Below are 19,319 nucleotides of genomic sequence, written 5' to 3' on the forward strand. Positions count from 1 at the left end.
ATGGCTTCTTCAGAGAGTTCAACACTGAAACCAATCCCCGGAAGCTATGGCCTTCCATTTTTCGGACCCATGAGTGATAGACACGATTACTTCTACAACCAAGGACGTGACGAGTTCTTCGCCACCCGAGTCCAAAAATACAACTCAACCGTTATCAGAACCAACATGCCACCTGGTCCCTTCATTTCTTCAGACCCTAAAGTCATCGCTCTTCTCGACGGTGTCTCTTTCCCAATCCTCTTCGACAACTCCAAGGTCGATAAGCGCGACGTCCTCGACGGAACCTTCATGCCTTCCACCGCCTTCACCGGCGGTTACCGTACCTGTGCTTTCCAAGACACCACCGAGCCTTCCCACGCGCTCCTTAAGCGTTTCTTTATCCACATACTCTCCTCCAAACACGACACCTTCGTTCCACTCTTCCGTAACACCTTATCGGAGCACTTCGCCGACCTCGAAGAGAAACTCGCCGGAAAATCCTGCAGCTTCAACTCCTCCAACGGCACCGCCACCTTCAACTTCCTCTTCCGCCTCCTCACCGACAAGGATCCGGCCGAAACCAAGATCGGCTCCGACGGCCCCAAGCTCGTCGAGACCTGGCTCGCCGCTCAGCTCGCTCCGCTCGCCACCGCCGGCTTGCCGAAGATATTCAACTACTTGGAAGATTTCGCGATCAGAACGGTCCCGTTCCCGTCGTGGACCGTTAAGTCAGGCTACAAGAAGCTCTGTGAAGGTTTCTCGGCGGCGGGTGCGGCGGTGCTCGACGAAGCAGAAAAAATGGGGATCAAGAGGGACGAAGCTTGCCATAACCTGGTTTTCATGTTAGGGTTCAACGCTTACGGTGGGTTGACCAACCAGTTCGCTATTCTGATCAAATGGCTCGGGTTGGGTGGTGAGGGTTTACACAAGCAACTCGCTGATGAAATCAGGACCGTTGTTAGGGACGAAGGTGGAGTCACTATCGGAGCGTTGGATAAGATGACTTTGACCAAATCAGTGGTGTACGAAGCGCTTAGGATAGAGCCTGCTGTACCCTATCAGTACGCCAAGGCGAGGGAGGATCTGGTGGTGCATAGTCACGATGCGGCTTATGAGATCAAGAAAGGTGAGATGATCTTTGGATATCAACCGTTCGCTACAAAGGATCCGAAGATTTTCGAGAATCCCGAAGAGTTTGTGGGCCATAGGTTTGTGGGTGATGGAGAAAAGCTGTTGAAACACGTGTTCTGGTCCAATGGACGCGAGACGGAGGAGCCCACACCCGATAATAAACAATGTCCCGCCAAGAATCTGGTGGTGCTCTTGTGCAGGTTGTTCTTGGTGGAATTCTTCTTGCGCTACGACACGTTTACGTTCGAGTTTAAACCAGTTGTTCTGGGTCCCAACGTTACCATCAAGTCTTTCACTAAGGTCTAAGGCCTCAACCTTTTGATCATCATCGAGACCCACCCTACCTAAAAGTTCTCTCGTCCTACGTTAAATATCACTTTTTATATTTACTTAATTACATTATTGTAATTTCTTTTCTTTTTGTGTTTACTAAAAAAGAACCTTGGGGTGGGATGTGCATTAAAGATAGGACAGAAGGACTGAGGCACCCTTGTTGCGTTTTTTATGTATGTATATTGTTTGCTACCTGTACATTTTTGCAGAGTGATATATGGTTGAATTTCGCTTGTTTATTTTTTCCGTGTTCAAGTTTTTTTAATGATTTTATGTTTGGTTTGATTTGTAAGCATGGTATATTTGAGCTATACACAACGAAACTACACGAACACATCTTTGAGTTTCTTTAAGTTTGGCCGATAGGTGAGGATTCATTTTTTTCGTGTGAAGATTATTGAAATGGATTTTCCTTAACATATTTTTTTTCTACACACATAATTCAAAGGTAAAATTTATTTTATATTTTTTTTTCTCTCATCTATTTTTTCTCCTCTCTCCTCTATTTTATGAGTGTAGGAGATTAATTTTTTTTCATGTAACATGATAAAAAATTATTCTTTTTTTATATATATAATCAAGAATCGAATTCTTATAGGTATGATAAAAGAACCAGTTATCTATCAATTGTGCCGGGATTAGTTGGTATATGAACACATCTTTGGTGTTACATAAATACATAATTATGTGCTCTTATATTAATAGTAGAAAAGGGTAGAATTAAGGGAAAATAACGGATGGATAAAATGGGAAAGACAAATATAAGAATGGGTATAAATATGGTATTTTTTTATATTTAATAAAAGATGCATTAAGTCTGAATATTAACTTTAATTTTAACTTTTAATTATCAATAACTACGTTGTTAGAGAAGGTACATAATTATTGAAGTGAATTAATGTAAGAGAATATGTTTATCATATTATGAGATAAATTATCTCATTAACACATAAAAAAATGGATAGAACTCACTAAAAAATGAATTTTATTTATTTTTTATGTGTTGCATAGAATAATTTTAAAAAATATATTTCCCTTAATGTAAATGTGCAATCATGTGAAGAACTTTCTAGCGTCTACGTGTGATTATTTTTCATCCTCCTTGTTATTGTTTCATTTATTCCATGTGCTGTGTCAACTATTGTGTATAGTACACATGCAGCAATAAAACGTGATGTCCCTTGCACATGTAATCTGCATGTTTGACATCAATTGCACGTGCTGGCTGACATTCAAAACTTATCCACAATCCACTCCACCTACCATCAGTCAATGACCAACTTACCCCATTTCCAATCCTGCGTCCAATTCTTTACCGAAGTCGCTGTCCTTTTATTAAGATTATGAATCGTTCTCAATCTTTGTATAGAACTTTCACTTAGACATTGACCTCACCCTAGTTGCAAGTAATTTCAATAAGTGGCATGGCTTGAAGAAAAAGCTTAGACAAGCCCAAATGTATACTTAATATATATAAATTATATTTATATCAACCATATATTTCATTAACACAAAAAGTATCAATTAAATTTATTCATGAAAAAAAGTAAACTGAGATGATGTATGAGAATAAGTAAGTCTAAATTTAACGACTTCAAAAGTTCATAGGAAAAACTTATATAAAAGCTCATTAAAATTTACAAATTATATGGGTTGTTTGGACATTTTCTTTATATGTAAAAGAATATATCAATATTGTAAAAATGATTTCCATGACAAAAGCAAGACCCGACATCCTTTTAATGAATTTTGAATTTTAATTTCAGGTAGAGTTTGCCCATGTTAGACTAAATTTGCCAACTAATTAAATTTATTTACAGCTTTACTTTTACTAATTTCTTGACATACGCTTCAAAACTGTTAGATTAAGTGTTTAAGTTACTTATGGGAACAGTGACCAAAATGTCACTATTCATCAATTTTTTTATCTAAATGTCACGTGAATAGTGCTCTTTTCTAATATATCACGCGAGCAAGTTTTCTACTGAGTGTAGCAAACTAAGTGACAATTAATACCCTTTGTTCTGACAAAAACAAAACACGTGACAGTATCATAGAAGTTCGTTAGGAATAATAGCAAACTAAGTAAAAATAACCTGACACACATAAATTTGTTACGCGTAGTGAACTATGTGTGTTCTAATAATAAATGAAAGTAAGTTTGCCTTGATAGAAAGGAGAGGGATTCTATTGGAGAAAATTGGACCTCATTTTTTGGTAGTTGGAAAAAAAGAAAAACAAAAAAACAAAAGGGGTTTTATAAAAAAAAAATATTTTTGAAATATTGTTTTAAATTTTAAATTTCTGTAAATTTTGTTTTGCATAATTAATTTAAAAACAAAAACAAAAAAAGTAATAAGTTGAGAAAGAGTCTTTATCTCTGGACAAAAGCATGGGTTCGTCAATAATTCAATGTGAAAAAGTGCTATATATCTATCTATTCGGACTTCATGTCACATGTATCAATACAAGCATAATGACAAAAGCAAAGCATTAGCTACGGTAATCCTTAGACATTTTTTATAACACATAGTTCGCTATTTAGTATAGTGAACTTGTATGTATCAGGCACAACTATTTTTATTTAGTTCGTTATTATCTTTAGCGAACTTCTATAATACTGTCACGTGTTCTATTTTTGTCAGAGTAGATAGGTATTAATTATTACTTAATTCGTTACACCCAGTAACAAACTAGATGACCACCAAAAACACGCTACATCATCAAATCGAGTTCGCTTTTTGCTGTAACGAACTCGAATACGTGACATTTTAATAAATATTACTGTTCACGTGGTATACTGGTAAAAAAGTGACCAATGTATGATACATAATTGATCAATGTTCCCTACTTATGAGTGTGGAGTCTCTTCATAAATATTATGTGGGCAATTATTAATCGTCACACTCACATAAAGGAGGAGGGAGGGGAGGTTTCTTATGGGGTAAAAGATGTATCGTCTTGTTAACCGATGATCATTTCAGTGATACAAATGTTGATTGGTGATATGACAATTGGTCGCTGTGACATGTATATTCAAACATAAATGTTAATTACAAACATTTCTAGCCAAAAAAGCCAAAACAAACATGCCTCTATGGCTAGTAATAAATGTAAGGATTTTATAAAAATTATGTTGTAGGAAAAGTGATTGTGTAATGTTATAGAGATTCGTTTTGTGTGTCGTAATTTCTTTTTTTTCTTTTTTCTTCAAAAAGTGTGGGTCCCACAAAGTGTCATGTGTGTAGGAAAATTTGTTGTGTCATATTAAATGTCAAATGCAAATTCCTAAATGTAATACTCCTACCATCATACCATCCTCAGATCGGGTTGTGATATGAACAACTAAAAAGTAATAGGGCAAAGCTCAATTGGATGTCATATTCTATTTTGCATCCATACCGACACGGAATATAGGATAGGACACGACATAACACGATATTCTGACACATTAATTTTAAAAATGTTAAATGTTGACACGTTAGGACCAAATGGTGGTAGCTCAGTTGGCGTATGGGAGCTAAGCAGGTGGGGGTAAGAACATGTGTTCGAATCTCCCCAGTACCACATTTGGGAGGGGTTTAAAGCCTTAAACCTGGACCCGCCCCGAATCGGATTAATTGCGAAGCAATGAACCGATTGGAATATTTTCAAAAAAAAAATGTTGACACGTTAGCAGTGGCGGCCCGACGTGGGGTCAAATGACCGCACGTGCGGACACATAAATTTCAATTTTAATTTTTTTTTTTACTTTCTCTTCATCAGCTGAGTTTCTCTGACCTACACTTCCTTTCCAACGAGCCATTGTCCACAATAGAGTTGAGGAAAGACGAGAAAGAAGACGGGAAATGTGAGAAATCTGTTACCATTTTATATTTCTGTAATTGTTACTTTAGAAAGTGGGTGAGAGAAAAACAAAATGTTGGGGATTTTTTCATTCCATAATCAAGATTAAAAAACTCATTTTGGAACAGTTTACCACCTTTTTATTTTTTGTTAATATTGGTAGATCTTACTCAATGAAACAGGTCCCCTGCTAGATAATTTATCCTCGAATCGAGTTTCTTTAATTAAATATTTTATTATTATTAGTTACATTATCTGGTTTTTTCTTCTTCTTTCTAACAGTTATTCCATTTTTGTGGCATATTGCAGCGTTATGTACTTATGTCCCCTTTACTATTATCACCAGAAACACCCTCTCAATTACTTCTTCCTCTTTATTTTCACCGTTACTTTAGCTTTCGCTGTTGGATTGACTTGTGCCTTTACTAGCGGTAACATCTCAAAAATCTCTGTTCTCCCTGTATTATTTTTTTGTGAAATTATGTTATATTATTTCGTTTGATTGTGGTATGAATTCATCATATATGCATATGTTGCATTTTTATACGTTTACCTATGATTTTGAACATGGTAGAAAAAAAAGTTCTTGTTAATTTGATTTTAGAACCGTGTAACTTGTTTGGTCTGCTTTGGTTAGATGTGGTTAGTTACTTGACATTTGAGTTATTCTGTATATTGAATTCTGATAGCATTTCTAGTTAGGCATGCATGGAGGAGGAGATCAACCTGTTTGTTGTTACTTTTTATTTTAAAGGTTACTTTAGTTTAGGCTCTTGGATTTTATTAGATCAAAGCTACTGCTGAAGATTATAATACAATCTTAATGAGTGGATGGTTTCCATCATGATATCCTTTTATATAGGTTACTAATTTTTTAAATTATTTGGTATTTGGTACTATCGAATGGATGTTTATATTTTGCTTTATTATATGTATTTTTCCACTAGTTCCGCAGGTTATTGATAGTCCTCAAGAGTTGAGGCCCATTAAGTGCAAATTGTTCCACAAAACCCATGTTTTGGTTATAAATCACGCCCTTTAACCTTCTTCTTTTCATATAGAGCAACTGTTTTGAATAGTGGACCAGAGCAATGTCGAAAGTGGGAATTAAGGTAGACCTGAAGCAAATTTAACATTATCTTTTTCACATATGACTATTGGGTTAGTTTGCTTTGTTCAGGACACTTAAGGCCCATCAAAAGGAACCACAAAATGAAGAGAAAAGAAGGAGTGTTGCGCAGAAAGGAAAAAGAAGTCTGCTATAGTACAACAGCAGTCAAAAGAAGCAATGGGGAGCTGCCTCGTCAGCTACAGCAGAGAAGGTGAAGGTGCTGCCTCTGCTACAGTATGAAAGCAAAGAAGCTGAGCAATGGGGAGCCGCCACGTCAGCTACAGCAGAGAAGGTGAAGGTGCTGCCTCTGCTACAGTACGAAAGCAAAGAAGCTGAGCAATGGGGAGCCGCCACGTCAGCTACAGCAGAAGGAGTGGAGGTGCCACCCTGAATCCGATACTCCTACTCACAAAGGGAGCCAAAAGCAAGGGGGACCACTTCCATTTAAGGCCAAGCTGGCAAGAAGCAAAGCTACCATTGGAGAGGATTTAGACAAAGCACGACCCTTGATGAAAGGAACAATGGAGATCAAATGAAGAACCCTATAAAAGGAACAAGCAATCCTCATAAAGAGGAGGATCAGCACCCATCCTAGGACTGGTTGTCTCTTTGTTTTCTTATTTCTTTGTAAAAATGCTCACTAGGAGCTAACTTCCTCTAAGTAGGTGAGGGTTCCATAGAAGTAATCCCTTTTGTCTTAGGATAGCTTTGTAAGGAACACATTTTATAAATGAATTTTGAGTTGCTCTTTGGTTTAATTTATTGATTTTGTGAAACCCTTTGGGCTGGCAACCTCATCCCAGGACCACTCGGTTGATGAAACACTGACAAAAGCGTGTGGAGCATTCTCAAAATCCTGGGGTAGTTTAGCCTGAAGAAAGGAGGGATAAACACCTGGAATGGGGAGCACTGCCATGTGAATCCATGCTCTTTTGAGAAGGCAGCATGGTTTCCTTGCATATAACTCCAAGTACTATGGAATAACGTGGAGAGTAAGACCTTACCCTCTGCTTACCTATAGCAAAACAAGGGAATGAGCAAAATCCACTTGTAAAATATGCTACCAGGCAGGGTTAACCAAAGGGATGAAAACATGGAACCCGTAACACCTACTTGATCTTTTTCTTTCTGAAATTAATCTTAACTCAATTCCTATCACAACCTTTTCCTCACGATAACTGAACTGTGTTTTACTAGCTGATGCTCTTACTTTCATTTTGTTGACTTCTCTTAAAGTTACTTCAATTGATGCCATTTTATTCGATGACCATGCTAAGTCATTCACTGCTCTCATCTGGTTCAGAATGGTTAACATTGTTTAACTAGCTGCCCAGAGATTGCTCTTTGTGAAGCTTAGCTGAGAATAGTGATTTCTTTTATTGCTCCATTTTACAAATTAAGTTTCCTTTAGCGCTTCTTACTTCACAACTGCTCCCTGAGGACGATAAATCTCGGGCTATAATACCCTATATTGCTTGACACGTACGCTTGCGTATAGTTGAAGAGGGTTGCTCTTAGTCAGAGTAGATTGCTCCTGTTGGCAATCCTGATTACTACTCTACACTCTTGCTCTCTGAAAGAAATATTCCCGAGCAACTCTCGGTTCGACCAAGCAGTTATCAAGGATTCCCTCCAAATCACTGGTGCACAAAACCTAACATCTGGTTACTTTGATTGCTTAAGGTCACCACACCTGCTATTGAGGATAAAAATTGGTGAAGACTGTCCAGATTTTTATACAAGTACAACCACTTGCAATACCATTTACAACAATGCAGCTTTCTGTATGTCTTTTACATTTATATATCACCTTGTTAAATTCAAATTGGTGGTTGGTTACTTGGTTTCCATCATAATATCTTTTTATATTGGTTATGAATTTTTTAAATTATGTGTTACTGATTATTAATGTGCCTTCTTGTGAGCCAATGGCATGAGAGGACGGGGATTGAGGTGAGGGTATGATTAATTGGAAGAAAACACTGTCTGAATGGAATAGCTTGAATTGCTTCTTGGAATAGTGGTTGTTAGTCGGTGAGATGGCATGAATTGCTTCTTGGAATAGCTTGAATTCCTTCTTGGAATAGCTTGAATTGAAGGAATATTTTTCTCAAGAAGGTATTTTTCAACTTATAGGCTTTTTCTTTGTTTCTTAATGTGAGTTATAATGAGTCTTGTCCTACTTTCTCTGTGACCTTTTTTTATTGGGGTTTGCTTTCAGCTTTGGTGCTATATTCTAGCTTAAAAAGAGAGGATTGACTGGAGTTAATCTCAAATAAGTTAATCTTTAGAGATGAGAGCCTTCACTGTTATTTTGCTTGCCTTCTGTATAAATAGAATGATGATGTATGGATGTACTGGAGTTTATTCTCATATTTGTTTTAGAGGATTGATAAGATTTAGGAGGGAATGATTGGTCAAACTATTTGTTTTGGATGTACATAAAGCATTAATTTAAATTACAAAAAAAAAAATTTCGGGGGCAGCACCCCCGTTACTAAATGTGCGGACATAAAGAACATTTTCTGGGTCCGCCACTGCACGTTAGGACACATTTTGATATTATATAATATTTTTAATTTATATAGTGTATATTATATTTAATACACAATAATTTAACAAAAAAATAAAGCTAAACTTATAATACCCAACAATTTGACAAAGAAACATAAGATATCCAAATATTTATATTAAACTCAATAAATCTAATAGTTGAAACTCAAAATGCAACGCAACGTAACCTTTGAACTTTTTTTGAGTTTTTACAACGAGTATTAGAGTGTCGGAATGTCGGGAAGTGTCAGACATGACACGTCAGAGATTTTGAAGTATTGGTAGTTCATAGATCATATTGTGACATGTTCTAATTTCCTCATATGTGTGTGTGTGTGTGCGTGTGTGAAAAAATATGTATCATTTTAAAGGGTGTAAATTTGTGTTATTTTAAATGAGTGAAAGTGATAGATAAAAGAGGAGAGAGAGTGGACAAAAAAATATAAAGGTGTGAGCCCCACCTCTTTGTGAGAGTGAAATGACATAAGTTATGTCATTTAAAAAGATAAATATTTTTCTTGTATATATATATATATAGATATAGGTAAGCATGTGACATCATTGATATTTTTTGATCTAATGGCTCTCAGATATTGAGGTGTCAAATTTAAAATTTGACACTGGTGTCAAAAGATCCTACCTATATATATATATATATATATATATATATATATATATATGGCTTATCGTTTGTCAAGCTGCCGAAGATAATTATCTCCGGCTACTAAATCATAACCGTACAAAGATAGATCAAAGATGAATCAATGGTAATAAAGGAAGAGAGAGAAAAATGGAATCATAATCATTCAAAGGTGAATCAATTAATATAAGAAAATAAATAAACAAAACAACGTAGTTTTGGGGTGGCCGGAGTTAAACTTATCTCAAGTTGTCGGAGAAATGTTTTTCCCATATATATATGGGGTTTGCATTTGTCATTTAACATTACACAACAAACTTTCCTACACTCACAACATTTTGTGGGGCCCACACTTTTTGAAGAAAAAAGAAAAAAAGAAAATTACGGCACGCAAAATGAATATCTATAACATTACACAATCACTTTTCCTACAACATAACTCTTATAAAATCCTATATATATATATATATATATATATATATATATAGGGCTTATCGTTTCTCAAGCTGCTTCAGACAATGTAATCTCTGACTACTAAATCATAACCGTACAAAGATTGATCAATAGTGATAAAGGAAGAGAGAGAAAGAGAAAATCATAATTATTCAAAAGTGAATCTATTAAAATAAGGAAATAAATAAACAAAACGCCGTAATTTTGGGGTGGCCGGAAATAAACTTATCTCAAGCAGCTTCAGAAATGTTTTTCCCATATACATACATACACACATATATATATATATATGAGAAAAGTGTTTGTCCTTTTAAATGACACAACTTATATCCTTTCACTCTCATAAAGAGGTAGGACCCATACTTTTATATTTTTTTGTCCATTTTCTCCTCCTTTATCTATCTCTTTCTCTTACTTAAAATGACACAACTTTACATTCTTTAAAAATGATACACACTTTTTCATATATATATATATATATATATATATATATACTTAAAAAGGAAACGAGACGGTGAGATTATTAAGACTGAAAAGCATCCTGATATAAATCAATGCTGGTATCACGTCTTCCTTTGGATAATATCTTTGGTATTAGTGTATTACGATCATATTGAGTAATGGATATGATTTCGGTTCAAAATAAAATTATTGACTATATATTCTAGAAAATATATCAAAGATTTTTTTCTGTCCTCAAGAAATATATTAATACATGTGTTATATTTTTATTCGACGAATGTAATACTGGTGTAGTATATTAGAAATTTCGCCTCCTTTACCTTACTACAATTAAATTGTCTAATCAACTAAATCATTGTTCCCGTAATGATTTAATAGTGGAGATTTATTTATTCAACCTTCGTAATTGTCGACAGTAGCCATAGCTGCCACTTGTCCCTCCAGCTGCACGACATGGAGTGGCTATGACCGTCCCAAGTTGCTTCGCCATATTTTTCTTTAGAAATAATGATATTAATATATTGAATGGTTTGAGTGAAGGAGTAGGATTTCTTTCCCGGGTATAATATCCCAATGTATCCCTAATATGTGAGATAAATGTATAAACCTAACTTCAATGTAGATTCATCGTAAGTAATATTCTAAGCAAAAGCTGACAATCAAGGGGGATATATTAGGCACGACGAAAATTCAACAGCAAAATAATTTTTGAAATGTTATGTAAAATATGTTTTTCTTTTGGATAAATAGGTGGAAAAGATTCCTAGTGATGAACCATAATTATTTTATCATTGTGGGCTTCACTAGGCACGAGGCAAGCACACTAGTCTTATGTGCGAGATGTGCTATATAGGAGATGAGATCCATTATATTAAGAACGAGTTTGAATAAAGTCTGATAGTATAAGACATAATAGTATAAGGTCTGAGTATAAGATTCAATTAAATTTTAATACAATCCAGCATTTAACATGACATTGTATAAGATAATGTATTATATAAGATAATATTATTCAGTATTTGGTAATGTGCTGTATAATACTAGATAAAATAAAAATAAATATTATTGACAAAAATACCCTTTAATAAAAAATTTATATAATTCTTCTAAATATGTCATATAATATCAATTTTTAAAAAATCTATTAGTCAGTATGTCCAAAAAATAAAATTTAAAGAAAAATAATTTATAAATATATAAACAAATTAAAAAAAAGTGCAACATGGCTAGGGTTTTAAATTACAAATTTAGAAGACAACAACATAATGACTCCGTTAAATCTTAATATTCAACTGGCTTCTTGACAGAAGCAACGACGACATGCTTGTTTTTAAATGGGGCGTTTGGTTGAGGAGAAATTTTTTGAATACTAGGAAAATGTAATTACTAGGGAAATGGTTGGAAAATGAGTTTGGTAGGAAAATGTAAAAAAATTGTTTGGTTGACCAAAATATTACCAGAGAAATTTATTTAAATTTGCAAAATCTATGTTCAGAAGAAACTTCGCACTTGTTTTTTCACTTCCCCAGTTATCTCAAAATACCACATCTCAAGTGGTATTCTGTAACAGTGAATTTCATTCAAAAATCAACACAAAATTCATTTTTCCATCTATCTTATTTGCCTAGTATTTCTTTCAAAAACCTGAACCAAACATAGTATTTTCCAATATCTACTTACACTTTCTCATCAATCCCAAAATAAATCTTCTACCAAACACTACCTAATTTCTATGCTTCTCCTGGTTACTTCATCCGCAAATGTTTGGATATTATGGTCAGAAGAAGAAAATAGGGGCGTTACCTCGGGGAAAGAAAGGGGGAAGAAGAAGAAGAAAAAAGGATATAAGAGGGGATAGAAAAATAGGAAACGATTAACCTAAAGGTCTAATTCCCCCTCTTAGATCTGATAAGTTTATACATCATTTTAATGTATTAAGGAATCCTGATATATAAGCTTATTATAATGACTCTAGCCTATAATAAAATGAATTAAAGTCACCTTTGATGAAAAAGAGTAAAAATGATAGTGTTGGCGTAAAAATGTGCGTAAACAAAGCTACCCAAAAAGTGAAAGTGAAATTATAAATATTACCACAAAAATATTCTGAACTAATGTGTAAAGTTGGAATGAGAGATAAGTGAGCGGGGTAGATACGTTTATACCCACCGGGTTAGTTTGAACTCACTTAAGTAAACAAATCACACTATCTCTCTCTCATTTCTCCTCCCCCGATGACAGAACCCCTTCCCCATTACATAAGAGCTTGAAATTTTCCAAAAACATAGAGAGAGCTAGAGACCTCCAAATCACTTGGTTCCAAAGTCAAAAGTGTGTCAAATCATCCCCTCTTCAAAGCCAAACCATCATTTTCAAGTGGGGAGTTATGTGGAGTGAGATACCAACCCTCTACCATTTCTTTTTTTTAAGAAATTTGGGTGATTTGAGTGTTTTGGGAACAATGGAGCTTGAGATTTATCTTTCCTAGTAGTCTAGCATGATTTATGGTAAGTTTCCCCAACTCCAACTTCATTTTTATGGAATTTCAAGAAAGTTAGGTTTTGTGATGAATAGTGCACGAAAATGTGAGGATTTTATGGATTATGATGGTTGTTTGTGGTATATTTATGTTGTAGAGTTGATCCCAACGTTGTTTTGAGCAATTTTCATGGATTGGAATCCACATTCGCTTGAGTTGGAGATTTGTGGATTTTTCACATTGAGGTAAGTCATGGTATGGACAGTTAGAGAGTAATTTGGATATAGCTTCCTTTGTTAAATATTTTTAGGATTACTACTTGATGAAAGACAATAAAAGAAATCACTGTTTAGCTTACTATAGAAAATCATGATATTTTGGCTATATGTCAATTTCAGAAATTTGATGGCTTGAGTACTTGGATGGTGATTTTATGTGAGTCCCTTTGTTAAACATTTTGAGATTTGTTCCCGTAAAAGAAAAAATTATGAAATTGTCATTTAGAACACTTTGATAAATTGGACTCAAAATGAAGTGTAGGTGTCTTGTATGTGTAGTGTTGGAAATTGAATGTGATAGATTAGTTATGTACTAATTGCCTTCACATCTTGGAACTAGGTTATGACCTTGTGAGAGATCGTGATTGTGACTCTGTGGATACGAGATTTGTTGAAGGACATTGCTTGCCATGTAAGCTTTCTGTCCTTGGATTAATCCCCTGTTTGTTCCATCCAGACTTCGAGGGAGGATGGTTCTTTCATATGGTATGTGGATATAAACTGTTATATAGTGCATGCATATGTATGTATGTTTGTGTGCCACACAAGAGGAGTTACCTTACGTGTGAAGCATAAGAGGAGTTACCTTATGCGTAGTACATAATGACTTACCTTGTATGAGTATGTTGCAAGATGAGTTACCTTACGTAATGCATATATGTTTTATTCTTTAGCCAGTAGGATATATTATCTGCACACTGCATTGATATACATATTCTGATGCATGCATGGATTTTATATTGTGGTTATTCCATAAATGAGCTTAGGGGTGGAGGAGCCCTCCAAGAGTCCCTAGCTTACTGAGGTAATTAAATTATCCCACCCTGCGTTATAGGGATTACCATTTCAGGTACAAGAGTTGATGGTGCTGAGGTATCGTGTGGCAAGAGGCCAGACGAGAGATATTACCTGGCTTGATAGTCAGAATTAGCTTGTTATTTTGATATATACTTGACATGGTCCTATTTTGGATATGTATATATACCATGTTATTCTTTTGGAGAGCATAGGAGATGTCTATGTCATGTTGATAGTTTATCTATTTTGTTAGTTATGTCTTCATATGTCTAGGTTACTTACTTAATTACATCTCTTTTGGTTGGTTGATGTAATCATGTAAATAGCTCTATGAACATTATTTTGAGACCTGTTATGTATGGGATAACCTATGCTATGGATGGATGGGTAATATGATTTATGCCTGGATTAAATTAAATTATCAATCAGGTTAAAATTATCATGGTGGAGATTATTCCTAGTGATTCGAAATACAGACAAAATGTTGTCCGTTTTATTTTGACTAAAGAAGCGATGAAAATTGTAATACAAAAGGAAAAGAAAAAAGTTAATCAGTTAGCTTCCGCATTTGTTAAGTTTAAAATTTGCTGCGCTAAATATTATATGAATGCTAATTAACCGGTTGCAGATGGGGCGTTACATTTATACTATACAATGGTCACACCAAACACCTTATAAGCTCATAACGTATAGTATAAGTTTATACTATCAGGTCTTATACATTACACCAAATTACTCTAAAAAATTACTTTAAAAATACATGGGTGTAATACTTTCTATGGACCTCTATGGCCAACCAATTAGATTAAGCTAGCGTGGCAGGTCGTAAACACGAAATTTTTTGTACATCTTATGTACCCACTTGGGTACATCTTTTTATCAAATGGAGAATTTTTTTTTTCATTTCTATCCTTGTTTTTTTATTTCCCTTCTTATCCCTAAATCTTACCTCTTTTGGCTAGTATGTACATACATCGGCTGCAGATAAAATTTTCTTCCAAAACACATATAATCTTTATATGTGACATTTCAGATTAACACGACGCGCACTGTACGAATATGACACAAAATAATTTGTGTCAAAACCTTTAATATAAATACATCCACAAATCTTGCTAGTTGACACTATACCACGAGAAACACAATAGATAACTACAACCATTGGTCAAAAAGTTGATTAACAAAAAAAAATACAAGTTAAATTCATATTTGCGTATTGATATGTGACACTATATGATACAGAATTTTACGTATCATATTTTGCCAATAATTCAACATGACACAAATTTAAATATAAATCAATCTAAACATAAATTTTCATATTATATCAGCATCTCGAGTCAAGAATTACCACCCTCATAATCTTCTCAATATACAATACATTAATCCAACCCCACGTCCCATGCTTTGTTTTCTATAAAAAAAACATTATAACAAAGTTTAAAAGTTAAACTCACAATATGTGCATAATTTAAAGGATTATCTTTTTCTACAGTCAATATAGACAATTTATCTACATTGAATTTAAAATGACATCGTTTTGAGACGGAAATCAAAGTATTTTTTGTAGTTATAATTTATTTCAGGATTATAATAGTATTTTTCATTATAATTTTTTAATTTTTTCAATTCAAAATGACATCTCTTTTAAGAGTAAATATAAATAACTTATCTACATTCACTTAGAAACATTAAAGCCTAATTAAAAATTGGGGGAAAAAATAGCACAATTATACCTTAAAAAAAGCTTGATCAAATCCGTAACAGATAATAGAAGTTTATGATAACCCTCAATTTGTGTTCCAATTCTTTAATCAGTTTAATGGAATGAAGTTAGGAAATTGAGGAAGTGAGGAATTAAAGGCCAATCCTTGAAAAGGGAAAACCAATTAAAACCGGGAGGGAAACAGGTTGGGATATGGTTTACCGACATACAAATAAACAAATGCCGGATGGTGACATGGCCCAATTGCGAGACATATTGACCCACACAATATGAGCGAGGTTTGCTTTAGTACGTGGCAGACACAACCTTTTTCTCCTCATTATTTATTCACATGACACCAAACGCATGATTGATAAGAATATAAATAAAACAAATATTATAGTCTTAATATATGTAGTTTATCGATACTACCATACTGGAGTTTTCTTGCTTGTAGGACTTGTCTTACAAAAAATAAAAATTAGTGAAAGCAAGACCAGCTGTCATACATCATACGCCAGCACATCTATATCTACATTATTGCCAAGTTATTGATCTCCACGTGGAAGAGACCCAGTAACGTGTCCATATTCATATGTCCATACATATAGATTTGTGGATCCCTTAGCTTTGCTTAATATTTGTTTGAATTTCATTCGCTGTTTCATTCTGTCACTGTTTTTCCTGCTTCTGAGAGTTTGGAAGAAAATGTTTAAGAGGATGGATTTTCAAGAAGAAGCTGCTCAATTGATCAACTCTGATTTCAGGGACCTGAGTCTAGCTGCTAATAAATTGGCCCAACATGCCATTAAACTTGGTGGCATAGGCTTTGGAGCCTCTATTTTCGGATTGATTGCTGCCATTGCTGCTATGTATGTACTCTTTACTCTACTCCAAAACCAAATCTATCTCTTTTTTGTATTTGCAAAATATAAAAAGGCCATGGTTTTTTACTTCCATTTTGCAATTTTATTCAAAGGGTATCCTTTAATTTCTTTAAAATTATGTCAAACTTTGCTGGAGATTTATTTTGTAATTTATGAAACTACAACCCCCAACTTCATCACTTGCACCTCATATCACCCCTTATATGAATTTTTGGTGATTCGGTTGCTGATCATGCTTGAACTTGAAGGAATAAATCTCTTATTCAGGTGGTGTTGTGAATTGTGATTATTGGATCTAACTCCATATCTCTGAGATTATTTTTGTTCTCAATAATTTCCTTTGTTTTTGTGTTTCTATGCTATTTCTTACTGCTTCTAAGCTCTCTTTTTGCTGAATTCAATTCAGACTCTTTATTCGTCCCTTCTTTACTTTTTGAGAAATTTCTAAGCACTTCTCCTAATGTATGTGCTATTGTTCTCTTTCACTTTAGTTCTTGAATTTGATTTTTGATAATAACTGTTCACAGTTTGTTATATTAGCGGTTAATGCTTAATAAAAAATTGTTAACAGTTATTCAACATCAATTTTTTATTAAGCATTAACCGTTAATATAACTAATAATAGTCCAAATAATTATAGCATATTTGGTTTTTATTATTTAGGACAATAATATATTTATTTTTTTATAAAATTCTCTTAATAAGCTATTGAATATAAAATAGTCAATTCAAGTACAGCTTTAATATGGCACGCATTTAATAATATAAATTTATTTAACATCAAATATACCTCAAGTCTCTCTTACTTAAAGATAGGTAGATGGTGGATGAGTTTTGAATTTGGATAAGATCCCTTCACAGACAAGATATTATTAATGCTAGGAGGTCCACCATGTTAACGCACTCAAGATATTGGGGAATTAATGGATCTCTCTCATCGTAGATAATCATTCACAAATGTTGATTGGGCCCATATATTTCATAAGCAATTGCATTTTTTTTTTAATTTATTAGATGTTAGCTTTTATTATTTCCTTTTATTCTTCAGAGGTAAAATTTAGTGAGAGATGCATACCAAAAAAAATTTAGTGAGAGATAAAATTTCAAACATCATTAAATTCAAGAGTCTTAAAAAATGAGAGGCAATACCAGTTACGTTTTACAACTTAATAAAGTTCATGGAGAAACTATAGTTTTACTATGACTACACTGATTATTTTGATATGTTTTCTGCAGTTATTTGTTGATTTTGGATCGTACAAACTGGAAGACAAACATTCTTACATCACTACTCATTCCATACATTTTCTTCAGCTTGCCTTCAATAATTTTCAATGTCTTCAGGTGATTAGCTTGTCAAACTTTATTGTCATCAAATTTGTACCATCATTTTTCTCTAATCTATTAAATTTCCTTTTAATAACAATTCTACTTATGGATACCCAGGGGAGAGATTGGAAAATGGATTGCTTTTGTTGCAGTTGTGTTACGGCTTTTCTTTCCTAAACACTTTCCTGGTATGGTACAATTTTTCTGAGACTTTACAGTATAATCATGCTCACTAATATAGTTAATGTGTCTGAAAACTCTTTACTGGTAACCATTGATCGAACATGCAAATATTCTGCTGCTATCCTTATTGGTGATCTGTGTCATTCCAGAGCAAAATACCACTTCATATCTCAAGTATATGTCAGTCTTTACTATATACTAAAACTAAGTACAGGGAAACATTGACTATATTTAGTAACTAGTCATGATTGTTATTGCAGATTGGCTGGAATTACCTGGTGCTTTGATTCTTCTTATGGTTGTAGCTCCATCTCTAATTGCAAGCACCTTTAGAGACAACATTGTTGGGGTGGTAGTGTGCCTTATAATTGCATGTTATTTGCTGCAAGAACACATTCGGGCATCTGGTGGTTTTAGAAACTCCTTCACTAGAGCTCATGGCATATCAAATTCCATTGGCATAATCGTTCTCTTAGTCTATCCCATATGGGCGTTGGTGGTCATACTTCTTTAGGCACCAACTCTTGGACTTGGTTGATATGTGTGAATTAGACCAATTGCCTTTTGTATCATTCATTTATTGGATGTATCTAGCAATACTCTGCCATTGCTTCATGACCTATGTCTTATTGTTTGCATGTTTTAAATTGTCAAATCAAATCTCATTGAAAGACTTTTTTGGCTTCATTGAATGTAAAAAATAAAATGATAAAAGAGGATTGATGTAGTATATATATTTCTAGCTTCTTGTGTATTCACATATCAAACGTGATTTGAGGAAATTATTGTATTCTTGCTTGTGGAATATAATATAATTTTACCACTGCTCTGCATTGTACGTATAACAACTTTTAAGGTAGTTGCAACTTGCAACAACTTAGTCCTTTCAGAATACTTTTTTTTTTCCCCCGGAACTTTGGTCCTTTAAGAATACTACTTTCATCTTTATCAAATATCAACATGTAATCAAAACATTACCAACAAGCATAAGGTTAAGAGTGGAATGAAAATCCAAGTTCAGGTTCAGCATTATCGCTATCCACTATATTCCTGTGGCAGAAATTATGGACTAGATGAGAAAACAGTCGGCGCCAAAATAGAAAACGCGAAATAATCTTTATTTTGTTATCTTTTAAGAATTGCTAAATGGCA

At 34.1% G+C, this 19,319-nt stretch overlaps 2 protein-coding genes across 2 annotated transcripts; both read left to right on the forward strand.

Annotated features, from left to right (window-relative positions):
* Positions 1 to 1,595, forward strand: LOC133294022 (allene oxide synthase 3-like). Its single transcript, XM_061492667.1, has one exon. It carries the CDS (start codon positions 1 to 3, stop codon positions 1,414 to 1,416), a length of 1,416 nt encoding a protein of 471 aa, XP_061348651.1. The 3' UTR covers positions 1,417 to 1,595.
* Positions 1,596 to 16,424: 14,829 nt separating this feature from the next.
* LOC133294019 (cold-regulated 413 plasma membrane protein 1) lies at positions 16,425 to 18,940 on the forward strand. Its single transcript, XM_061492664.1, has 4 exons — positions 16,425 to 16,640; positions 17,892 to 17,999; positions 18,102 to 18,172; positions 18,428 to 18,940. The coding sequence occupies exons 1-4, from the start codon at positions 16,477 to 16,479 to the stop codon at positions 18,679 to 18,681; spliced, it is 597 nt and encodes a 198-aa protein (XP_061348648.1). The 5' UTR covers positions 16,425 to 16,476; the 3' UTR covers positions 18,682 to 18,940.
* Positions 18,941 to 19,319: the final 379 nt, after the last annotated feature.

This window comes from Gastrolobium bilobum, unplaced genomic scaffold (genome assembly GCF_033153095.1).
Source record: "Gastrolobium bilobum isolate Gb01-03AN ecotype WA unplaced genomic scaffold, APGP_CSIRO_Gbil_v1 utg169672, whole genome shotgun sequence".
In the NCBI taxonomy this organism is placed as follows: domain Eukaryota; kingdom Viridiplantae; phylum Streptophyta; class Magnoliopsida; order Fabales; family Fabaceae; genus Gastrolobium; species Gastrolobium bilobum.